At 40.1% G+C, this 26,342-nt stretch overlaps 1 protein-coding gene across 5 annotated transcripts in view; it reads left to right on the top strand.

Annotated features, from left to right (window-relative positions):
• LARGE1 (LARGE xylosyl- and glucuronyltransferase 1) overlaps nt 1-25,059 on the top strand; it is a 278,243-nt gene extending 253,184 nt beyond the window's left edge. For all 5 annotated transcript variants that reach the window (XM_052667466.1, XM_052667467.1, XM_052667468.1 and 2 more), the window contains 5 exons: nt 3,150-3,313; nt 6,792-7,070; nt 12,788-12,934; nt 18,049-18,244; nt 22,666-25,059. In XM_052667466.1, the coding sequence (XP_052523426.1) occupies nt 3,150-3,313; nt 6,792-7,070; nt 12,788-12,934; nt 18,049-18,244; nt 22,666-22,863 (984 nt within the window). In that variant the 3' untranslated portion in view covers nt 22,864-25,059. The remainder of the gene's footprint in view (nt 1-3,149; nt 3,314-6,791; nt 7,071-12,787; nt 12,935-18,048; nt 18,245-22,665) is intronic.
• Nucleotides 25,060-26,342: the final 1,283 nt, after the last annotated feature.

The following is a 26,342-nucleotide window of genomic DNA, read 5'->3' as shown; positions in this document are numbered from 1 at the left end:
TGTGATCACGTAACTGAAAAACAATATGAGGTAGCTTGTAAAGAGGTAACTTTGAAGTTATGTATGCATCTCTTAGACAGTTCCTTCTGTTTTGAATGTTGTGCATCCTTAAGATTTTCCATTTAAAATGTGTCTGTAAAAATGGCATACAACTGTGTGTAGTAGGTATTTATAGACTGTCTCTCTTCACAGTAAAGACGTTGTAGCCTTTATCTGTGTGCATGACACTGGGAGTATGTGAATGTATAGGCAGAGTAAGTGAAGACTGACAAAGCATTGGTAAAACAGATAAGCTAGATGCACTGAAAGTCTTTCCATAAGAAAGGAAGTGCTTGTATTCCCACTTCAGTAGTATGAACTTGAAGTACAAGAGTATTCCAGTATGGGGTTTGTTGAAGACCTAGATATTTTACCCTTAATTTTCTTTAAGTCTCACACCTCAATATATGAGGTGCTTGCACAGCAATAACAAGAGTTTTGGCTTGGCTTAAAAGAGAAAAGAGTTAAAGAAAAAAAATTTAAAAGAGTTGCCATTAAGTAGCTTCAGTCTTGCAGAGACAACGAGGCAAGAACGGGTGGGAAATTTTCCTTTCCTGCTCTTACCTCCAAGAAAGTCATGCCAGAGAGCAATAAAAGAGCAATACTGCCTAAAAGAATGATGAAACTGATACCTTTGCACCTGCACAAGTAGCGTAAGTACAAAAGAAAGAGATGCCCAAAAGAAAGGTTTTTGGTTTATTTTGCTGTGACTCCAAAGGAAAGGTTTGGGATTTGTTGGGCTGTGACTTGTTTTATGCTGTGCAATCATTTGTTACACTAGTAAGCATGAAGCACACATGTGCAGTGCGCATATTTTGCTCTATGGCATTTTTTCCACTTTGTACTGTTGTCAATCATCAGGCAAGAGGCATATTCAAGTAACGAGCTGTCCAGTTTTAAGGATCTGATGTTAAGGTCAATGGAGGAAAGAAAGGGTGAGATATTTGGTTATTTCTTCAACCTCAGAAACTGGCAGCACTATTCCATTATAGCTGTAAATATTTCTCTTCAAAATAACAAAACCCACAACAAAATTGTCCTTGAACTAGATTGAATAAAAGGGAAAAATGAGGATTTAAAAATGAACATTTTAGGGCATGGCTAACTTCCCCAGTGCTTTGATATTGTCTTAATCATTCAAATTTAAAGCTCCTTGATAATTCTGGTAATACATATACATGTGTATATATATGTGTGTATATATTTATTTATTTATTTATTTATTTATTCTTTATAGGCATTTTTGTGAAAAAAATTATTTTTTTAAAATTCATTTAAAAAATGAATTTAAATGAGTTTGATTTTAATTAAATTTAAATTAAATGAGTTTAATTCATATATTGTTTGAATGTTCTTTTGAAAATGAAGTACAGGTTCAGTTATGATCTGTAAAGCAGAATGAATGGAACTCCAGCAGTAAAGTTAATGAATTCCTGATTTCTGTTCCACCAAAAGATCTTGATTTCAGTAGTTTTGCCTGCGTGAAGATTTGTCAAGATTCAGACTCTCATCTTTCTAAAAGCAGTCTCTCCTGAGAGGCATTGTAAGATCTGTGCAGAACAATAGCAAGAAAGAGTGAGATCCTGATCCAAAACTCATTGAAATCAAAAACGATGTTCCCATTATTCAAAAGAAGATTAAAGAGTGATATACAGAAAGATGCAGGGAATTATTCCATCAGCCTTCACAGGAAAACATTCCGTTTTCACATTATTGTTGATGGCAGCCATCATGCTTATAGTTCCAAGAACAACTGCTCTTGTTCTTAGCACAGCAATAGAACAAGAAACACCTACGTTTTCCAATGTTTTTTCTTAATGATACTGTTGTAAACTATTGCTTTAAACCTTCTGAACAGATCTTTAAATCTAAATAAATGTCTGTAATTCATAATCTGTTTGTTGCATGAAACAGCTTTGAAATCCGCCGTGGTTTTATCAAAACTTGTGAAAATCTGAAATGGATATTCGTCTTAATTTACTCTTTACTGACAAATAGGTAATCGTATCCTTCTTAGAGAATGCTTTTAAGAAATACAGTGTAAAAAATGATACCTTTACTAATAACCTGTATTTCAGAGCAACGCAAACAAAACTCTATTTGATGTGTCAACACCATATGTATAATTTTCATCTGTGCTGCATTTTGTAGAACTTTTAAGAGCAGGCATGACTGATTTTTCCTTTTAAATGAATGCATTTTAAGTAATCTACCCAGATGTTTGGCTTTAAATAATGTAGTTCAGTGATGGAATTGGTCAGCTGCTGAGACATTTGGTCAGTTTTTCTCTTCCTCCTTTTCCCATAGCTAAACTTTTATTCTTTTAAAGCTACATGACTGCATGACTCAGGATTGAATTGCTTTCTTTTCCTATTTTGACTTTGAAGTGTCTTGATTTTCAAGAAAACCAAGAAATACGTGCTCTCTGGTAATCTGACATCCTTTCAGTTTCACAAACCAGGTATCTAGAAGCACAAATCCTGTGCATAATTCTGGCTCTTCTGCAGTTGAAAGATTATTTTCATTGCAAAATTATACTGATGCAGATATGTACGTCTCAGTAAACTGACTAATGTTCAGTTTGTTACTATTCCAGCTGTCTGTCCATGCCCCTAGCAACACTTAGCATTCTCCAGCAGAGGCAGCAGAATGGGAATTGCTTAGTCCAGGGTACAAACTTAATCTGCTGCTGAGTCTTCTCTACTGGAGCTTTATGTCTACAAGTAGTTTAAAATACTGCTTCACAGAAGGAATGGCCTTATGCATCATATTGGAACATTTGCTCTGAAACTTGGTGGTATTAAATGTTGTGATTGTTCACTGTTTCATTGCTAGTCTGGATGTTGGAAGTCTATAATATGTATGATGTATGCAATACATAGACCATAATACTGTGGACTGTCTGCCTCATCTGTTTACTTAAAAGACCTTTCTTCTTATCTCATGTCCATTGACTGGAAGGAGTGAGGCTTGGGAAAATATGATATGTATGTGGAATTCAAATTGCACTCCTCATAGCCTCATGCTACAGATTTCCAACCTCTTTATTCTCTCTGACTCTCAAGAGAAATTGTAAAGATCTTACCTTTATGTCTACTCTTACTTTACAGCTCCAGAAACAGTTGTCTGAGCTGGATGAGGATGATTTGTGCTATGAATTTCGTCGAGAACGTTTCACTGTCCATCGCACTCATTTGTATTTTTTACATTATGAATACGAGCCTGCTTCGGACAATACTGATGTAACACTGGTGGCTCAGCTTTCAATGGACAGGTAAGGAAAATCTTATTTGGAAGCATGACACGATCTTTTCTGACAGCACTGTGACAGTTTGGTCTAGATCAGCCAGCTCAGTAGTACCTTGAATTGCCAGTCTCTTGTTTCTTCCTGCTTTTCAGTTCAAATCTGTTCTAAACTTCGTAGTTGCTGCTATCAGAGTGGGTTATAAAATCATGGAAAAACACCTGGCTTATAAGCAGGCAACTACTATTTCACTTAGAGGAGCACATGCAGAATGCTGTAAGACCCATGAATACCACCACTGGTACGCTAGTAGAAGGTCAACACTATTCCAGGAGGGTCAGAGAAATTCATATCAACAAATATTTGCAGCCTGTTTTAAAAATAAACATGAACAGAAGAGGGCTGTTCTGTTTCAGCAGTGCCTCAGCACATTGTACTGTGATGTGCATCAGTGTCTGTTCTATTGATTTTTAATTGAGGAAACATTTCTTAAGTGTTCAGAAACCTTTGAGTACAAAACTAAAGAAATAAATTAAACCAGACCCTGAGCGAGTGCCACAATAAATTAGTAGAAGCTGGTCTGTGCACATGGTATATTTTCCCCCCAGAATTTAATTCAAAAGAATGAGCTGGGGCTTGGTGCTGATTCACTGGCACTGATGCAAAGTATGAGCATCTGTTTCTCTTTCTGGATCCTCACTGGGGCACGTTTTTATTGATAGACAGAACCACACATTTTTATTCAGGAAGAACAGCCCTCTTGATACTGTGCAGGAAAAATCTTCCCTGCTTCTTTGGTGTGTTGCTATAAATTATTGATTTGAGCTGGAAATACTCTCTTTCAGCTAAAATCAATAAATAATATCATACCAAAGAGCTGTTTAGCTGCTTTGTTTTCTTTCACATCTTTCAGTTACTGCTTCATTTTTCGTACCTTCTTTAGACCACTTTTATTAAACTCCTCTGGCGCAGCTATAGACAGTTAAGAATAGTGTCTCAGATGTAAGATGGCATGTACATAAACAATGTGCTATATGCCATGCTCTTGCTTAGTTCTTTCAGATGATCAGCCAACATAAGGAAAGGCAGAAAAGTAACTCCCCATGTCTCCAGTTCTCATCCTGCTGGAGCTGAGGCTGATAGTACTGTTGTGACAGGCTTCTCTTTGTGCTTTAGGCTTGAGGAGTGGAAGGCAGTGGAGCAGCTTAGGAGCTAACATTAATGTCTGTAGATGGAGGCTTTGAGAGAGAATTCATTCAGTGTTGTCATTGTTGGTTAATTGTCACTTTTGTACTGATGTGACAAGTTTGGTCTTATAATGGCTTGTTCCTATCACTGGCTTCACACGTAGCTTTCAATTACTTGGCTAGGCAGCCTTGCTATAAGGCATGGAATGTATCTAGAAATCAGTAATCAGAGTGGGAGTTAAAAAATGTGAGATGAGGATGTGGGCAAGAAAGACAAAATTAGCATTAGGCTGCTTGAGGTTGGGGTCAAAATAACTTGTAAATTGGTTTGAATATGCTTAAGAGGAAGAACGAAAACAAAGAATCTCACAAAATGTGATTTCCAGTGAAACACCCTTGGCTGAAACAGACCTTAAAAAATTTAACAACTAAATGATGACCTCATTTATTATACAATGTAGGAGTTTATTGTCTCTAGAGAACACATTCCTCAAGAAACATAACAACAAAGAAAGAACTTGGTGAGCTTAGAAACTTGTATTTCTTAGTTTTATGGTCAAAAGAGACAATTCTAACAACTTACAGAGTGCAGGTTGTGTAGCATCACTCAGCAGTCCCTGTATCAAGCTCGTAGAAGTGGAGCCTGTTATTGAGAAAGACATAGCAAAATGGAGTGTTCTGAAGGGCACTGAGCTGTCCAGCTTCAAATTTATATCAGCAAAACCCAGTTTCCATTTAACTATCATGGAAAGCTTTGCAGGCATCATCAGGTGTGCCATTTAAGTAAGTTATGTATGCCATTTGTCCACTGCTTAGAGTCCTTGAAAGGTGTTTCGCTGCATTTCTTTCTAGCTATTATTTCATTTATAAAAGGTTCCCAAAATCTGAATGCTGATGAAATGGATCCTTCTGACTAACAGGTTTCCATGATGCTGGAGAAACGTAAAAAATGTATTTTTTTATGTATTTGTTACTAGTACAATCTAAAGCCTAAGGATTTCATATACCTTTTAGATCCTTTTTATTGATCTGTGTTTCTAATTCAGCTGTATGTTTCAGGCTGATAATAACCTTTGTTTCAATAATAGATAAAAAGAAAATAATGTACCATGTGTAGACTAGTAAATGTAATATCTCATATCTAAGACAGAATGATTATATTGTTGTGGATGTCATCAGAAACACAGAAAAAAGCTATTAATGTTAAATCAGAATTTGTGTTTGCTGGTATATCATTCCTTTCTGCTGCAGTGCTTAGCGTGATAGTAGGAGGGGGAAATTATTTTCTCTGATTACAATGATGCAGAAAACTTTTCTTATATACTGTATAAATATTAATAGGAAAAATCTAGTAATGTGGATATGAAACGTAGGAAAGATTATCATGTTGCATAGTCTACTCTTCTTAATTTTTAATAGAATATTGGCAAACCTGTCTCTCAAGGCAATTTTGTTTAAACTGCACAAAGTGATTAATCTATTTTGACCAGAATGGATACGATTTGCTTTATATAAAAAGTCCTTTGTTGACATTTTCTTCAATAATATTGTAACTACTGGGAGTTCTTAAAAATATACACCGATACAAACTGTCTTAAAAATCTTTTCAGGAGGTATTGCTAAAAATATATGCAAATTAATACTTTAAACGATATTTTTGTCTAAAGTGCTCTGTTGATATTCCATGACAGTGCTATGTCTCTCCTTCCTTCTCTGCTTGCTTCCTACTCATAGTAAACCATGAAACAATAAAACATTGCTATTGACGTTTCATCTATTTGACCTTTCCCTGTCAGTGATTTTTTTTTCCACTCAATACAAATGTTCATGGAAGTCAGTATTCCTTTGACTTACCATTCTTAAGGGCTTTTAAGATCTTACTGTCTTAAAAATAATTGGGAGAGGTTTCCATAAACAGGAGGTGAAACGATTTCCGAGTCTGTAGGTGTTTGTCCTCCTCAAGATTTTTGAAGAGTAGTATATTAGGGTATGACAAAATCTTGACGCAGAATGTGAATTGGGCACTAGGCACTGTTTTACGTATTTGCCTTGCGGATGTTTCTATCTGAGCTAAGGCCATCTTTGTCTCACCACTGTACGCAGAGGAGACATAAGCATATCTAGGGCACAGTCCATCTGTCCAGAAGGAGACATAGACTTAGATAAGATGAATTGTGCTGCAGAAATATTTATTGCTTTCCACAGGATATAAAGTGACCCCAATCTGTCTCACTTAGATAGAGACAGCTGTATTTGATGAGATGAAAAAGAGTCCCAGACAGGGAGACAGCCTTTTCTTATTCTCACCCTTCCTCTTTCAGGCTCCAGATGCTTGAAGCCATCTGCAAACACTGGGAAGGTCCAATCAGCCTGGCACTCTATCTTTCTGATGCAGAAGCCCAGCAATTTCTGCGTTACGCCCAGGGCTCAGAAGTACTCATGAGCCGCCACAATGTCGGCTACCACATTGTGTACAAGGAGGGCCAGTTCTATCCAGTGAATCTTCTGAGGAATGTGGCCATGAAGCACATCAGCACACCATACATGTTTCTGTCTGACATTGACTTCTTGCCCATGTATGGACTCTACGAGTACCTCAGGTAAATGGAAAGTGGAGGATAGCCTTCCACTGCCACACACTTTTTCTGTCCTTGTCACTCCACTCTTCTCACACATTCCCAAAATTATGCTATTTGAGCAGATCTGAAAAAAGCAGCTTGTAGATGTTTAAAGTGGGACAATGCCCAGCAAAGCAAAATCATTTTTAGGGTAGAGGAAGAGGTTGTAAGTGGAAGTGACACAATATAGTTACAAAAGAAAAGCTAAGATCTTATGTGAGCCTTGTTAGCCACCAGAGTCACTCCCTTAGTGCAGCAGAAGAATCAATTTGAAAATTGAACTGGACTGAGGATCATTAAATGTACAATAGCATCCAGTGTTAGCCGAGATGTGAACTGGGCAGTTTCCTCAAGCATCGCAAGTTCTTGATGTCATTGACAAAAAGAACATGCAAAACATGAATGAAGTTGTTGCCCCTGTGACATGCTCTTTATCTAGTTCCATAGCTTAAAAACACAGAGGGTCTAAGCATCTCAGGAATATGACTGTAATGCCAGCATCTGTCGAGGCAAAATAATTAGCATAAAGAAACTGGGAAGAGTAAACTCAGTATGTACTGTATGACAATAAATGTGAGCAAGTTGGGCTGAGCAAACTGCAGACCTCTGATCCATGAACAGAGCTATTTTTAATGAAGACCTTTTTCCCCTACTGAGGCTGATCATCTGAGACCAAAGCATAGAGCAAGGAGGACACCCTGTGGCCAGACAGAAGGATTTCAGATCCTTAGTCCTTAACCAGTTTTGCTTTTCATCTCTCTCTGAGTTTGGTTAAACTTGACCACAGTGCTACAGTGAGGGTCTGTATGTAGGTGAGCCCCTCCACTACACAGGCTTGGGGTGCTGGGACATAAAGGGAAATCTGTTTCCCTGTGTAGTAAATTTACAGAGCAATCCCTTTGTTTTAGTATCACAGCTATGGACAGCGGCATGTAGTACCAAAAATAAAACTTGTCCCTCCTTGATGCTCCCCAGTGCACCAATGGAAGCCAGCACTGAAGGAGGAAGGGGACAAAATGGTATGCCACAATGTACTTAATACGTTACAGCCATAGAAATAGTTTTCTTATGGTGACAGTGTATCACAGGACTAAATGCACAGTGATACCACACACTGGTTTTATTCAGAAGATGGATTGGCACTGACCATTGTTACAGCTTAGATCTTACATTACTCTACAAGTCCTTTGTGAAACCTACATCAACCTCTCTGTTGTTTGGGAATATCAAAATTGCCGGTCTGCTACTACCAGCTATTTAAAAAGGAACTGAATTTTTGTGTGTGTGGACTAGACTCTTTTGTTGCTTTTTCAATAATGATTTTTCTCAGTAAAATAGCAGGGAGATGCAATGAGATTATTTTAAATACGGCTGTGTTGTATCTTTCCACATTGATTGTTCCTGCTACCTCTGCAGATAGTTGATCAGTGCCGTCAGTCTGAATGGCAGCAGCTGTTTGTTTGAGAGCTGTCACACGTTTCCATCTTCACTTCCTCAGAGTGGGTAACCATAAGCAAATGGAGATACATGGTGTTTCAGGCACTGCTTTGTGCAGGACGTGCCAGACAAGTCCCTCTCGCTTGCAAATTTGTGGAGTCCCATCCATTGTGTCTCTGCAGAGTATGTATTCTCAGAGAAAAAGGAATTTTGAAAAAACATTTTCGACCTACTTTGAAGGTTCTGTGTGAATGATTACAGACAGTTTTGAAGAAGCTGGTTACCAGTCCCTCTAGGTGTCTGTTGATAGCACTTAGATTTGTGCTAATTGAGCTTTTTCACATCTACTAAGTAAGGTCATTTCAATGCTTTTAATCTCCATCAAAACCCCTTTTTGTCTTGTCTTACTGCGCTATAAAACGGAGAAGGGAAGAAATGTATCATTTAAAGATTTCCTGTTTACAGAACTCAGACATTTTTGTGGTCTGTGCTTTTGTCACTTTCAGTCATTAGTTACTGAGGTCATCTTGTCATTACTCTGGAGCTAAAGGCTTTTTCTGGTTGCAACAAGTAAGGTGTCTGGGTCATCCTAAAGGCTCATCTGACATAAAATAACTAGACAGGCTGCTTCTTTATGGTATCCATAGTTGTCATAGCTAGCACTAAAGTTCTTTCCTGATGCATTTGTATAAAATATGCCCTTTTCTTCCAGGGGCACATTAGCATTAAATGAGAGCTCACATCCAAACTCTGGTCCACAGGTTACAAACCTGTCCCTTGCAACATAAATGGAGAAGTATTTCTGGTTGATCTGTAGTATTTCAGGAGGAATCACAATCAATTATTTTTTTTTCTTTTTTTCTTTTTTTTTCTGAATTCAATGCAAACATTTTTGTGTCTGAACTTCCGTGTACTCTAGAAATGGGAATGATTCTATCTATCTGCCCACTTGAGGATGAGAGCTGTTTATTACTGTTTGGAAAGGACTGTGGAGATGCAAAGATTGAACTCAGTGCTCTTCATTCAGCCTCTGAGGAGCCCTTGTGATTTAAAGTTCATTTCTTCCATGCTTTAGAAAAAACAGGGTTGATCGTTAAATTAAAAATTTAACCCAACCCTCAGTGTGTCAGAATGACATACATCAGGTCTGAACACAAAGGTGCCTGGGAAACGGTTTCCTGGACAACATTAGCAAAGAGAAAACCACTTCATGAAATCTTGTCTCCTTGTTTTAGGATCTGAGGAAAAGTACAGATGGAGAAAAATGGCTGCAGGATTGATGTTACTGAAACCAACAGCCCTCACAAGTATAGTGCAGGAATTAAACTGTTTCCCCATTGCTGGTTTGTAAAATAATCAAACATATTCCTTCCATTATATTCTACATAATTTGCAACAGTTAACAGTGGAAATCTTGTATTCCAAGTACCACGAAACCAGTCAACCAGCAAATGGCACCTCTGCTTGAAACAGGAAAAATGCCACCACACAAAAAAAGAAAAATGGATTTGCTTCCAATAGGAAGAGGTTAGATTTTCAGCTGGCGGTTCAAGGAGCAGACTACCAGTTATGGATGTCAGAAGAAAATGGAAGACATTTTCTTCTCTACCAATATCTCCCTCTCTTTGTCATAATTAACATGGTTTCTCTTGTCCTTTGTCATCCAAATTCCACACCTGGTTATCAACACTGATTCTTTCCTCACCTTATGTCAGTGCTTTGCATCATGTAGTCTGCATCCAAAGTAGACTCTTGCTCTCAGAGATCATGCTGCTGTCTCAGCTCCCAGCTCACTTTTGGTGAACCCATCCCCTTTGGCCTTAGCACTGTGTACCTCAGGTTCTCACATATCTTTTAAATATGTTTCTGCAAAGATTATCACGTAATGGCATTTTACTCTTTCACCTCTGCTTTCTCTGTGTTTGATTGCATCTACTACAAGCACCTTGTTTTCAGACTTCTGCTTCTCTCTGCTTACCTTTCTTTTTGTACTCACCTTGGACTGTACCAGAGATTTCAGGCTTGTGTATCAGTTTGTTCACTCTGCCCTTGGTTTTATTTGTAACGCTACTGTCATCTGCTGTTTCCAACATGAGATCTAAGGCCCAGTTCAGCCACTGACACCAGTACTAAATCTGCAGATGACAGGAGTAGGGAGCATACGGAAGGAATTATTGATACCCACATCATTTTAGTGCTTGTATCCCATATCTTAGAAAATGAGTCACGCTCAACACTGGTTGCAGCGCAGTTTGCTCTGCCTGACAGCCTCTGCTGTTACCCCTACTTGATAGGTACATCTGCTTTAGCTTTGTTCAACTTCAGACTGTGAACTTTGGTGGGCAGGATTGTCTCCTACTCCTTGAGCAATACCAAGCACAGCTGGGACCTAGATTTTTGCATGGGACTTCAGAGCTCTCCATCAAAGAGACAGCAGCAGCCATAAATGGAAGCTGCTCTTTCCTTGCAGAGCCCAAAGGATGAGCATCACAGCAAACATTATCTGCTTCTTCCTCAAACTGAATCCTCAAAGCTGCACCGCTCAAGGCTGACAGATTGCACAGAGTCCGGAAAGCCTGAGATGTTGTCAGAGTAACTGTGTTAGCGTGCCCTGCTTGCAGAGAAGGTGTGAAGGGGAAGAAACATTAAAAGCATCATAAAGACCTTCCAGAATCACTGGCACTGCTCAGTGATTCTGGAAGGTCATGGAGGCCGATTGTGAAGGAGTCATCTATTTACATGCAGATATCTTAGCCATTAGTGATGGTGAGAGAGAAGGCAGGGAGGAAAGTAAAGTTATGGTAAGACATTGTTAAAATCCTTCAATTGTGAAAAGTTCAGTGAAATGTGGCAGAGGTTCTTTAAACAATGCAAACTATACAGTATGGCTCTCAGAACAGATTTCTTTTTCTAGAACAGGCCCATAGGGCAATATGAATTCTCTAAAATTCAGATATTATTAAATAGCCTATCTCTTTTCCTTTTTATCCGATGGCAGTAGAAATAAATTCTAGGTATTCTGGGTCCTAGGAAATTGTTTTGTTTGGTTTTCCTGGTATTATGACAGTGATCCAAATTCTTTCATCTTATAAGGCTGTAGAGAATTTCTTGCTTGTCAACATTGTCCTTGATTGCTTGTTGCAGTAACATAAAAGTCAGGACAGTGAATCCTGTTAAGAGGAACTGACTATGACAGGGAAAGAGAAGCATATTTCTCTTATGAAATATAAAGATAATGAAAGAAAAATTGAGACAGAGTTATTTCTGATGACAAGCATGCTAAGATTCAGTTGGGGAATGGAAAAGTAACTTCTCTTTCTTTTTCTTTAGGCTTTAGTTTGTTAGGAAAGAATTGATGGAATACCTCTGGCAGGCCGTGCGTATGACTGCTAAGCTATTATTCTCCTGCTGCAATTGTCCTAAGGCCTCTTTTGTGCAAAAATACAGTCTGCATGTGTGCACACACCCTCTGAAACAGTCTTCACACTGCACAACTTGAAGCAAAAGAAGGCAGAAAGTGATGTGTTTCAGAGCACCCAGTGCACAACTCTTCTCAGTAGCATAAATGAGCTTTGAGCTGAACGCTATCATGGGCATCATGATAGGATGGCTTAGATTGGAGGGGACCAATCTAAGCCCAACCATTTTCAATCCCTCTGCCGTGGAGTTGCCCATGGATTGCCAGCCATTAGATCAGGCTGCCCAGAGCCCCATCCAACATGACTTTGAGTGCCTCCAGGGGTGGAGCACCCACAGCTTCTCTGGGCAGCCTGTGCCAGTGCCTGACTTCTCTCTGAGTAATGAACTCCTCGCATCTAACCTAAACTCTTTTAGGTTACTCTTTTAGTCTAAAGCTAGTCCTGTCACTATCAGACTATGTATAAAGTCAATCCCACTCCTTCTTACAAGCTCCCTTCAAGTATTAGAAAGTCTCAGTGAAGTCTTCCCAGGGCCTCTTCCTCTCCAAGCTAAACAAACCCAACTCCCTCAACCATTCTTCATAGGAGAGCATGATGAGCAATCATCAAGAAACACTTCTGCTCATTTACCATGTCCTTTTGGCTTGCCTAGAACGAAGTCTGACCTTCATGGCAGCCAGTATTCTTGAGGGTGGGTATCTGTTCCATAGGAGAGGAAAGAATACTATACTCATAGGAAAGAATATGGGCCACAGTCACATTTGCAGTATCAAATGTTGAAATGCCAAAGAATTTTCTCAGTTTAACATTTTCCTGCTTGTATTTGTCGTTTGTCTTTGCCAGGAAGTCAGTCACCCAGCTGGACCTGGCTAACACCAAGAAAGCTCTGATCATACCAGCTTTTGAGACCCTACGCTACCGCCTCTCCTTCCCCAAGTCAAAAGCAGAGCTGCTGTCTATGTTGGACATGGGAACCCTCTTCACATTCAGGTAATAGAAAGTACTGTCACTGAACCTTTGTTCATTACCTCTGAAGATTTTTTTGACTTTGTGTGAATATTTGATATTTCTTTTTTTCTGTCAGCTATCTAGCTCTATTAAGAAACATATTGGATTTTTTTCCCTTTTCATAGAGAAGCGGTGAACAGTCATATGTGGACATATTCCATCTGTAAGCTCAGCATTTTATCTAGTATTATACTCCTCTACTGAAAGACTTCAGATGTTAAATTGAATTTGTTTTATTTTCATCATTTTTTATTGCTCTATGAAATCAGGCGCAACCATTACACTCATGTGCATGTAATTTGCTTCTTGGCTGCCAAATACTATCTGGATAGCTGTGTCCCTCATGTGACCAAAAATAATTTCTCTCTGCTTATCGGTTCGCTTCCTCACTGACTGATTGGAAAAACAAATACAGGCTTGCCATGTGCTCTTATGAAGTATGAAATAGCTGCTTAAATAGCTGCAGTTTCACAATATGGAGGTAAAAGTCAACTCTGACTAGAGCTGAGAAGCGAAGAGCACCTAAATTTGGAGCTCCTCTCTGAAACAGACTCCTTTTTTGGCTGTGAACAACTCACTTCTATTATCTGCCAGACTCTTCAGTTTTAAAATACAGCTACCAGGGGTTAACTGTCTCGTGGGTGTGTGGTAAGGTCTGATTAGCAGACAATTGTAAAGGTTCATAGTGATAGCAAGAGTACAATATGGCCTTAAGATACTGCACAGAAAGGGGTCTTAGGAGCCTGTGTTCTTGTCCCAGCTCCGCTCCTGCCCCGCTGAGAGCTGATCCATGAATCAGTTCTCTTTCTTGTATCTTTGTTCTCCATCTCTGAAATGCGGGTAACAATGTTCACCTCTCCTTTATTCAGTGTTTCAAGATCTAGAGAAAAGAACTATGAAAACGCTAAGTATGCTGTGCATGGCCACCAGAGCTCTTTATCACCTCTCCATCCTTTCCTTGCAATTCTTCCATTCATTGCATTATGCACATCTCTCATCACAGCAGCCACCCTTCTTTCACGTTGCTTTACGCAGATGCCAGAGTAAACAGCCTGTGTGAGCCTGGAACACACAGTTCTGACCCTCCATCTACAAGAGATTACTTTGAAATAGAAGCTCAAGATGACTGAGATATTAGGAAGTCATGCCTCTCTCTTGAAAATTACATGAGGGTAATGACAGACCAAGCATTTTTCTGTCTTCTATGGCTGTTGGTTTTTTTGAGGGTTTTTTTTGTTTTTTGTTTTTTGTGTTTTTTTTTTTAATATATGCAAAAGGACAATATATCTGTTGACAGAAAATATTTGCTTCTCCCATAATGGAAAGAAAAAATCCTTCCAGTGGAAAGTAACATCCTCAGGATTTACAGTTGTTACATTCTACCAGCAGACAAATTTTAAGCCTGTGCAGCAGTGGTCTTCCACTACAGATTTCATTACATCATCTTCCACATACAGATTTTCAAGCTGTACAGCATGTTGGCATGTTAGGTGCACAGCCACATTTGCAGGTCCCTTCTCAAGTCTCACACAAAAATCTCTTTAACGTTAGTGGGAGTTTTGCCAGGACAAGGTTAAATAAGAAGTGAAGGATGTGAGTTCTATTGTTGGTTTACATACTAATGTAGGACACATTTTACAGATGCTTCCCTAGTTTACTTTCTCTCATTTCATTGCTAAAATCTATCAATAGCCACAAAGCAGCTGTGATCTGGACTGAGAATTTCCACGTCCACCTTCAAGGTGCTTTAATAATGCTGCAATTCAAGGCTGAGCAGGTGGGAGGGAGCTGGGGAGGACTGCTGTGACAGTGATTGCTGAGAGTGCCTGCAGCATCCCAGTCCCTCACACCACACTATAGATTACGATCTTTCCTTGGCTGAAATTGCTTTTATCACCTCTTTTCCAAATTGTGACCTTTTCTACCTCTGGGCAGCTAAGAAATACAAAACAGCTCTCAATTACAGCCCCCAGTCAGCACCAAAAGAAAAAGGAAGACGTGAGCATCTATGGATGACTGGGTGTGCAGAGGATGGAAACCCTCTGCAGCGATGGGATGCTTTGTCACGGATTGCTGGCTTCGTGTGCAGGTGCTGGCAGTGACTATGCCTCATGAGGACATGCCTGCCTTGTGGTTGGGTGGTAGCTGATGAACCATGAATGTACTACCTACACAGCTATCAGGCTCAAGTAAAGCCACAGGTGATAGGAGATGCATTACACTGAGAAAACATAACCAACAATGACTGATTGACTAATTAACTGATTGCATCCACAATGCACAGTCCACCATCTCTGGGCAGCCTGTGCCAGTGCCTCACCACCTTCTGCATAAAGAATTTCTTCCTTACATCTAACTTAGGTATCCCTTCTTTTAGTTTAGATCCTTATCCCCTCGTTAGGAGAGGTCCTAAGAAGTCAGCCTCCCTCTTGTATATAAACCCTTTCAAGTACTGGAAGGCCATAATGAGGTCTCCCCAGAACCTTCTCCAGAGAAAGTGACTTTGTTGGAATTTTTCAAAATCTCTACTGTGCTTGAAAATGCCACGGACACTATTTTCACTAAGACAAACTATTTCCAGGAGTCTGTGAGATTGAAAATGGCCTTAAAATTCAGTGTGTGTTTAAACCTTGAATGAGAAGGATCTGAGTGGGAAAACTGGATGTACTCATTTGTCCTGCTGATGGAAGACCAGTACAGACAGTGAGACATTTCCTACGTTTATATTGTCTAAAACAAAATGTGTTGGAAATGGCACACTCTTTTGTGGTAGCTTCCCCTATAAGAACATCGTGCGATGATGTCTGCATATGCTCATTTTGCAGTACATTTCACGTTCTGATTAGTCACTGGCTAAGACCTAGTTCCAGCAGATTGTACGTGTGCACATATATATATGTGGGCATGATACCTGGCACATACTCTTTGTGAATACATGCATGTAATCTTAGACTCTCACAATTCTAGCTTCTAGTCTTATTATTTCGCTATAAACAGTATGTACCTTATTTGACCATCGTATACTCATTTTCCTTTTTGTCCTGACCTCAGCCACTTCTGTGTCTGCCTCTTTCCTTCCATTCACATCAGTTGCTCTGAAGAGACAAGTAGAAGGTCTCTCGTATTATTTTCTCTGTTATTATTTGGTCTATTCCTTTCTTTCTGTTTTCTTTTGTCTCTCCAATCTCACTTCCCTATTTTCTCTTCATTGTCTGTTCCCTGCAATTTTAGTTTTCCTGCTGGTCCATTCTCTCCTCCTACAAAGTTTATACCTTAGCTAATGTGTATGCTTATATTAATTTCCCCAGAAAGGGGCAAAAGTAAGTGGTGCTTTTATGGTTAGTGCCCTGATCCCCCCACTGTGTTAATCAGTGAGAGAGCTTTGCTAGAAGAACAGCAGCATTTGCCTGACTCTTCAGGAATCTCTCAATTAACCAAAGTTTGCATGAAGCTTTGAAGATCCAAATCACATTGTGAGTGTTTAGTAGTCATTATTATTATCATCATCATTAATTTCAAAATGCCAGAGGTAAGATGTTAGAAGATACAGCATCTTCCACAATTCCATATCATTTTAAGCTCTGTATTATGATTGCATTTTGGCTGGTGTAGATAGCTGCCCATTAGTGGCTGCATGGGTTACAATGTCCTTTCCTGAAAAAGCCAAGAAAAGGAATGGGTTTCTCGAAGATGGTTCCAAAGGCCATTACAAACTGTAAGCTTCTTTTAAAATCCGGCACTGATTTCTAATAACTTCTGGTTAATTAATTCGCTGTCAGTTGTTGTGGGTTTTTTTTAATTCAGAAGGGCTTTCTTTCCTGGTCCTCAAGGCAGATAGATGAAAGTGATTCAATCTGTGTGTAAGTTAGAAATGCAGAATCCAAAGGACCGTAAGTTCCTTGGGACACCATTGCTGTCCTAGTAATTCCATCCTCCTGCTCCACCCCTGAACAAGAAGTCAGTGAAGCTAGGCACTTCTGTTTGTCTGTTGGTAAGCCATACCAACACACAGCCAAGTGGCAACTCTTAGGTTACAATTCTGTATCTCTGTTTTCAGCAATGACTTGCAACATTGTTAGAATTTCCGGCTTGAGCCATTGCCTCAGGTCCCAATTCTGCAAATAGTTTAAGCTTAAATCTCTACACTTTGAGAACATGAGTCATCCTTGTGAATTTCATGTACCCTGCATTACAAACTGGCAGGATGTTTGTTTTGCCCCTTCTGCTACACATCTCAGAAGACTGTAATACAGATGGCCTGCTATGCCTTTGTTTCATTATTTAATCTATGAGCCTGCAGAAAGAGCCTGTCTCATTGATTTTTGGAAAGGTGTAAGAAAAGTAAGTGGGCGAGAGAATCATTGACCCTGGCGCTAATGGGGTGGATTCAAGCTGTGCTTGGAAGGAGCCCGCTGCGGCCTAAAGAAAATTAACAAAGTATAAAAGAATCTTTTTCTGTAAATCAAATTGATTACCTTACTTAAGATCACATGGGCACTCACTGCAATATAGAAAGTGCAGCAGAAAGCCCTTATGTGGTATTTTACTTATTAATTTAATTATGCACTTTGGCTTCTACCATAGAAATAACAGTAATTAATAAAACAGAACATCTATCCGGAGCTGCAGGTGTCTCTCATACAAATTATAAAATTACATATAAAGCAGATCGTGAATGTCACTGTGGTGTAGAAATAGCTAATTTTCAGGGCCTTAAGAGAGCTGCAGGATTTCACGCTGATTTTAGAGCTCTGATACTGCCACTTGGTTGCTAGGAACAAGAAGCAGCACTTTGCAGTGTAGATGAACTGCCTGTATATTTTGTAATTGTTTCTCACATGAGCGTTAGGTAGTGCCTTCACACCACCCTTCACCAGCTAGATGTTTTTAGGCACTGAGCACATCGAAGCTGTGGGAAGTGTGCTGGAAATAGTCCTAGAAATTGCCTCTGATACGTCCTGAAGATGACGATGTGAACTGTAAGCTAACATCCTTATTTTTGAGCCTTTTATCAAACAAGTAACGTTTTGTAGCCTCGCCAAGATGCATCCTATTTAATTGCTTCCCCCCGTCCATGCCGTTTATGTCTGCTTAAGGTATCACGTCTGGACAAAAGGGCATGCGCCAACCAACTTTGCCAAATGGCGAACAGCCACCACCCCGTACCGCGTGGAGTGGGAAGCAGACTTCGAGCCATACGTCGTCGTGAGGAAGGACTGCCCAGAGTATGACAGACGGTTTGTTGGATTTGGCTGGAACAAAGTAGCTCACATCATGGAGCTGGATGCACAGGTGAGGAGATGATGACTGCGTAACTCACCCAGGGTGCCGGGGGGCGGGCAGCAGGGTTGTTAAATGACATCCACCTTCTGCACTGCTGAAGTGCTCATCTGGCCTCATTAACTGCTTAGTGAGGGCTTTTTGAGTGGGGAATGTGCAGTATAGTCTTTGTCAAGCATTAAAGAGAATTTCCATATCTAGTAGGTGGCAACCATGTCCATGGCAGAGGGATTGGAACTGGATGTTCTTCAAGGTCCCTTCGAACCTAAGCCATTCTGTGATTCCTTAGTTCATTTGACAGTGCTGCATAAGCTGTTGTCTGGAAGTAGCACGATGCCGCCTGCCCAGTACTTGCTACCAGCCCCATCACCTACTGTGGAGTCTATATACATGACTGGAAGCTTCTCAGTTAAATAGAGGTTGATAAGTCCCAGCTGCTAATTTAGAATTCAGAAGGCAATCCTAAATTGAATCCAAGGCAAGGACCTTCAATTTCTGGCCTGGATTTAGAGCGCATTTCTGCAAAGCCAAGGACTTCACATTTCTGAGATTCTGGCTACGTGACACACTCCAGAGGATCAAGGTATTTGATCCTTAGGCTACTTCCTCTTGGATCTGGCTTGGGCTGGTGCTTCTGGGCAGAATATATAATGCTGCAGAGAAACCTCGAAAGCCCCAGACTATCACCAGAGTTCTCAGAGCTGCCAAAGTCCCTGCCACAGTCCTGGATTTTTAGGCTGGAAGTGGTTATGGCTCCATGGGAGCTCTCCATGAAATGGCAGTTTGTGCTTCCCTGCTGTTTTTGGATGTGAAAATAACCAGTATGTTAAATAGCAGGGTCTGGATCATGGCATTTCTATTTATTTTGGTGGGGTTTGTTTGTTTGTTTTAAGTTTGCCTGCAGTTCCAGGTTTTGAGCTAGTAGCACTTCACATTAACTGAAAAACCATACTTTTTGGCCAGCTTTGCTAACTTCTGCTATCACAACGTGATATACAGCAGGACCTACAGCAAGTTATTGGGAGATTGTGTCTTTGGGGTGCAGGATACAGTGTTTTTCATGCAAGCGAGTATGTGGGTAGAATATTTTCTACTTCTGTTGCAAAACCACATAATCACTTTGGGCTGCATGCCATTTGCCCCATTTGCAAAAGGGCATTCACAACAAATCCTTGCCTACTTATGTTGAGAAAAAAAAAATGATTACAGACTACATAAAAGATACTGTCCATTATGTTATCATTAATAATAATTGCTATGCATAGCAGTTTAATTTTCCTGTGTGCTTTCCAAACACTAATCAATTAACTATCAGTTGTGGAGAATGCCAGTGTGATGATTTATTATTTGTTAATCTGAGTATCAAGGCTTGCATCCCCACTGGCAGCTCTGATTTGGCACTTACGATTTAACTCTTTTGTTCAGAGACATTTGCCTAGCATGCAGACTCAGATGTAAGAAATTGGAACATTTTTCAAAGTTGATCTTAGCTCAGGTATTTTAAATGGCCATTGGGACAGAGCTAACTAAGTTGGGGAATTGTTTTTCTCACTCTTTCAGCCTTAAAAGCACATCGAAAAGAAGTTTTGCTTTCATCTGTAATGACACGGGTATTGGCCTGTTTTTCCACACAATCACCCTGGAGGAGACATACTGCTTTCCCCTATGGCAGCTAGAAATACCAAATTCCCTGGGCTAGCCCAAAATATGCTGCACTACCCTGTTCTTCTGTTTTCCTTGCAATAAATTCAGATATTTCCCTAGCTGGGGCTTATTTCGGCTTTTTCTTCAGGGAGCTTTGATCTCCCAATCACTCCTTCTGCTGTATATTTTGATCCATCTCCTGAATTCTGTCTCCTTCTACTGGCTGCTCCTTAATGTAGGAGGAAGGAATTGGGATAAATGGGGTGACATCCCTTCCTTAAAAACGAGGGAACACTGCACCAAGCATTCATAAGGCATTCCTTCAGCTCCAGCATTGGATCAGGTTGCTGCCAGCTATTTGATTGGCTCTGTTATCAGCAGGCAAAACAGCTCCTCAATTGAATTATTTCCCAGCTCCTTGCAACTGCAGTGTCTGTCAGAAGGACTGTGGGAGACTCCTTACCAAAAGCCTGTGCCACTAACCATCCTTCAAAGCAGCACATCGTGGAGATAATCTTCATTATTATTCTAGGGGCACACAGATGTCCACTGAGCTGGATGCTGTAAAAATACATAGATAATGACAGTCACCGTCTGAAGTATTTATAACGTGTGAGGTAGGGACAAAAGTTCCCACAAGCGCTTTCTTTTCTCAACAGACGTTTTCTTGTGGTAGGGATGGGCAATTATGAAACCTTTGTCTGCTCTTCCAGTGATTGGACTGCAAGCATCTTTTTCCAGCCCAGCCCAGCATCTTTCAAAGGGGCTCATTAGCAGCAGGCTAGTATTTTTTTTGGAATCTTTTATGTGCCTAAAGGCCTTTCAGGGATGGAGCATCGCTGTGCTAACAGCTTACACTGCAGAGCATAAACAGTCACTGACTTTCAGGATTATAGACTTGAGATGGAAACAGAATGAGATGCACAACAGAAAAGATTATATGAGGGGGATTTATCTTCCTCGGCAGATTCAGGCCTTGATTTTAAGGTCCCGCAGAGTTATTACACAATTTGTTGTTTATCGTCTCTCCTCATTCCATCATGGCAGCCTTTGTTTCTGTGTTTGATTTCCCATTAGTTCTAATTTTTTTCCAACTAAAAGAGTTCTGCCTGTGAACACCAGATTATTTTGCTCTTCCTCTGTGTGTGTCATCCCTAACAAGCTCAGTGGGGCTCATTCCCATATATGACAAATTGTCACTTGGCACAAGTATTTACTGCTCTAGCACTGCCTACCAGGGAACAGACACTCCCTTAATGAGAAAGGAGCAGCCACAAAGTTGCAGCTGCACCTAGATGTCCAACAGGCGCTGCTGTTTCCTGAGTGTCTCTGGGACAACATTGCAGCCATAGCGCCTTCATTTTGGGCTGTGTTCTTCAAGCACCTGGTTTTTGGTAGCATCTTAACCCAGTAGTTTTCAGTATCTTCTGGGTCAATTGTATTTTGTTTGATGAAGAAAGATCTGTAGGTTCTAATTCTAAATTTCTAATTCTAAAATTCTAATGCTTATTAGCTCAGGCGTGTTCTCTCCCATAAATGTCTTTCCCTGACAAACAGTCTGTGTCCCTTCACAGACTCCTCATGCTACAAATGACTGGAATGTGCAAACCAGGGGAAATTCAGCACAATTTCTTTTAAAACCAGCATGCTCCAGAGAAGCTCAAATGGCTATTCCACTGTCTTAGACAAAGATGGTTAATAATGCAATGTAACAACAGTTGTAAATGAAAACTGGGTGAAGACAACAGCAAGTGTGCTTGTGAAGATTTTGAAGTGTCTTGTCATTTGCATCTCATGTGAACTCAGATTTTCTTAAATCTCATATAAAAAAGGTAGCTAGCATAGCCCTAGTGATCTGAGTAATTTTGCTTGGCTACAGAGTGCTGAGGTTCACATTCGTTTCCTGCCCAGTCCCTTGTGGGGCAGATACTTGGTTCTTGTACATCGTTCTTGTACATCCTATAGTAGTTACTGTTCAACTTTTCTAGGAAGCAATCTTTGTCCAGTTTTGCCCCATCGACCATATATAAAAACAATATTAATTATAAAAATTGAGCAGATCTAACAAGAGTAACTGCAACGTAGATGAGGTATCATTTTTAACAACACCGAGAAATGTCAAAAACTTGGCCAGGTATAAATAAAAAGAATTAGTGAATTAGTGAAATAATAGAGGAATTGGCACAATATATTAGACTGTGAAGGATAAGTTGATTTACCGAAAACTTTCTCGAAGTATATGGAATTAGTAGGTCCATCTTCACAAGCAAGCTATAAAAGATACTATATTCTCCTACTACTTCAGGTTTATGAGTAATCTGGCACAGTTTTGCTTCTCTGATTATCTCATCATAAAGGCAAAGCAACACAGGATATGCCTTTTTAAATATTGCTTATTCTCTCATCACAAGTGAGACAAATTACAGGGGTAAGAGCAGGCTTTTACATGGATATTTGGGGCTCACGCTGTGTGCATTCACAGTTGGTTGCAAGTACACTACTGCAAAATCTGTGCTGCAGACATGGCTTCAGGCATGACCGCAGCACGGTTTTGTTATTATTTGGCTTATACTGAGAAAAATACTTTCAAAGACAAAGCAGTCTTTCATACACAGAAAAAAAGTACAACTTGAAAAAAGGTTTATTTGGCATAGCTGTGTGAGTTAGTTGTTTTTGAGGCCTGCGCTGCGCTGTCGCATGACGGAATGTGCTTGATGTGGAGGTATGAGAGAGGCGTGCTGCAGGAGGGCTCGGGATCACCCCTCACAGCCAGTGTCTTTCTCCCCCAGGAGTACGAGTTCACGGTGCTGCCCAATGCCTACATGATCCACATGCCGCATGCCCCCAGCTTCGACATCACCAAGTTCCGCTCCAACAAGCAATACCGCATCTGTCTCAAGACCTTGAAGGAGGAGTTCCAGCAGGACATGTCGCGTCACTACGGCTTCGCAGCTCTCAAATATCTCACGGCAGAGAACAACAGCTAGCACAGCAGAGCCCGTTTACAGGAAACAGAGATGCCGGAGGGAGGAGCCACTCAACGTTTGGGGCCCAGTCTTCAAACTTCAAACTGAGAAATACTTTCTGTTTTTATACCATACCTGGCAGTTCTGACAGTAGGGATTTGAAGTGACATGCCTGCAGACTGCGGTCATTAGCCCCTTCCTCAATGATCCCAGGCCTTTCAGCTTTAGCATTTGTGAGGTGTCAATGAGAGGGGCCAGCCATTCACCCGCCATACCACAGGATGTGCGAATGAGGCATGAGCTGGGAATGCACTCTGTTCTCTTAACTGCAGAGCAAAGACAGACCTTCAGAATATAGGATTTCATGTTGCTATTTAATTATGAGACATACTTTTTAACTCTAAAGGAAGATCTTCGGGTCGCTGTCCTGTGAATTTCAAATCTGCACTACTCTGAAAGGGAACTTTCACCTGTGAACATTCATAGTGGCCCTCAACATGGATGACCTTGTTAATGCAGGATGAGCCAAAAGTCTGAATTAGCCTTGAAAATGAAGGGGACACTTATATAATACTGCACTCCAGAGAAGGTGTGTTTAGGTGTGTACATGGTATTGGTTGGTCTTTTATTCTCAAATTAGTTACGTTTTATCAGGAAAATCCCCTATGCCCTGCCCTGCCATTCCCCCGTCCTATAAGCTGTTTTCCTTTCCTTGCTGAGGAAATGTTCCCCTTGTATTTCTTTGCCATATTCTGTTCAAATGGTCTAGTAAAGGAGATCAGTAGCTCGGCTAGAAAGTGAACAAAACCTGTCAGTGTAAGGTCTGCTTTCACCAGAGCAACTTGTTCGTGTGTGTCTCATAAAATAAAGGGCCTGGTTGTAACTCTTTATCTTTTTTAGGCAAGAATTGGATTTTGCCTACAAGGCATTTTGTGCGGGGGGATATGGATTCGTAGACTCATTTCACTGCATGTCCATCTGTGAAGGCGTCGGGCATTGGGCTTAAAGTGGACTACTTTGCTGAACAGGCAATATAAGCATGGCAACTTACAGCCTGAGTGCTCTCCTGCCTGCTACAAGGTCTGAGAACTACTTCGTTAAAGGAGTATATAAATAAAAGGAACAGAACTGTTAGGAATAAATTCCCCATTCGAGGGAAAAAAGAATGTGTTGGGAATCTGAGTGTGAGTGTTTGCTTAAATGTGGACTGGTCAAGTTCACAACTTCGATACACACAAGAATATTCTGGAGGGTGGAAAGGAAACCTAACAAGCAAAACACAGAAAACAAGACACTGGACTTTTTACCGTTTTCTTTATTCTTCAGTATTAATGTTGTGTTTACATTGGATAAGGAGATGAGGTTTAATGCACTACCCTTTGCAGGGCTATTTGTAATTTCTTTTGCAATGTTAATAGAGAAAGCAGAAACGACTCAGTGAGAAATGTGTCTCTCTCCCTTCCCCAGATCCCTGTGCAACCACATATACCAGTACCATTGCCTGAGCTGGGAAAATGGATCCACAGTGCATTATGCTCACTTTGTTCCATTTTGTTTTTCAGCCACTGCACCTTTTACTTTCCTCCCCGCTTCATCCCTCTAGAGCTTGGTTTTATTTCCAACCTGACATTTTGTGAGAGCTTTCTGTTACGGTGGAAACCATGCAGTTAAACCAGACATTTAAACTGCAAATATCAGTTCATGATGTTGTGTATATATAAGAAAAGTCAAAAAAGGCAACATTTTTGACAAGGAATAAAAAAGGGGTGGGAAGCTATGTATAATTACTACTTTCTCCTTGGGAGTGTTGACTGTATAAGAATACATTGCTACACAGTTTGTTCCAAAGTGCTTTCCTTTGGTTCTTAATGGCTTTATGTAAAGATTTACATATAAACCTGTGAAGAGCTGAGAAGAAATGAAATAAGTGCTTAGATAGTCCTGGCTAAAATATATTTATATTAAAAACAAAAACAAAACAAAAAAAAAAAAAAAAAACCTTCCCCAAGTCCTGTATTACTCACCATTGAGAGTCCAGGTCATTATGTATTGAGAATTAGAAGAACAGTCCTTTTGATTATCTAATGTACAGAAAGATATGAAAAGCTGATCCTAGAAGAGGCTGAACATTGTTCCTACACAGAAACTACTGTCAGATTTTCAGTGTGGCCACTGTTATGTTTCATATATATATAAAAAATTTCATTTCTGGATTCATTCATTTCTTCATTTTTCCTTGACTTAACGGTGTTGCCCAAGGATGGGGCACTAGATTCCCCTATGACACCATAACCTGTAGCATGGACCTGTACTTACTTTGGGTGTAGCACTATCAGTGTGAGCATTATTTTCTCCTTTGTCATGAGAAGCAAACTAGGGGCAGGGTGGTAGTTTACTAGTTGCCTATCTGTGCAATCATGAGACCTCCTGGAAAGACTTATGCGTGTGGGCTGGTGTTACCAGCTCAGAGATTGGCAGTAGGTTCAAAGAGCTTGTTTTTCCTTATAGACCTGATTCTTACTTCTTTCTGTCGTGTTATGTTTGTCTGTGTGCTTCCCCGTTTATGAGATGTGGGGCTTGTATAATTCTAACACATTTCAGCCAATTTCTTGGTAGCAAATTAGTCTTACTTACCTGTCTTTTAACCGCCAAGGATCCTCGAACAGTATGAAAAAAACACCACCAGCAAAAATCCCCAACTCAGCTACAATACTGACTGACCACCAGTCCTCTTCTGTGATAGATATTTGCTAACAACTTTGCTACTTAATTCTCAGATTTCTCCCAAGTTCTTCAAGAAATGCCAGATAAACTGGATAACTTAATGCCTTTGATTTATTGATTTGTTCCAGCTCTTCTCTCTTGAGTCTTCAGTCCGTGACCTCTCTTTATCTTTGTTATTTAAAAAGCGTGAGTCTCTCATTCAGATACCATTCAGACACTATCTCTGGTGAAGACTGATGCAAATGAATCATTTAGATCCTTGTCAATATCCTTACTGTCTTTAATTGTTCCCTCTACTTACTGTTTGGAGTGGCCTACTGGTTCTCTCCAGTTTTCTGCTTTCAGTGTACTGAGCTTTCAGCATTAACTTTCTAATATTTGCTCTTCAGATTCCCTCTTACTTGCTCAAACTCCATCTTACCTATTCCATACCTTCCTGTCAGCTTTACTAAGTTTTCATTTCCATTCTCTATGAAGATTTCCAGTTTGGTCTGAATAACTTCAAAAATCTCTAATTCGTAATTACAAGCATGTCACCCTTCTCTGTCATTTATGTAAGGGGATACCAAATTTACAAGCCCCTTCCACTTCTAATCTGAGGATTTCAGAGTTGTTGGTATTTTTTTTCTGTTTATTTAGGTCTGCTAATTGTTTCTTTAAAAGAAAAAAAGGTGGCTTTTTTTTTTATCTAATGTGAAATATCAACCTATTCGATTTTAAGGGGGAATTTGTTTTGAAAAATTCCCTCTTCAAGCTTCCTAAATGCTAACCTTCTC

Source organism: Tympanuchus pallidicinctus, unplaced genomic scaffold, assembly GCF_026119805.1.
Source record: "Tympanuchus pallidicinctus isolate F22 unplaced genomic scaffold, pur_lepc_1.0 scaffold8, whole genome shotgun sequence".
In the NCBI taxonomy this organism is placed as follows: Eukaryota; Metazoa; Chordata; class Aves; order Galliformes; family Phasianidae; genus Tympanuchus; species Tympanuchus pallidicinctus.
Note: the sequence above shows the minus strand (reverse complement) of the source record. Positions and strands in the feature narration are given on the sequence as shown.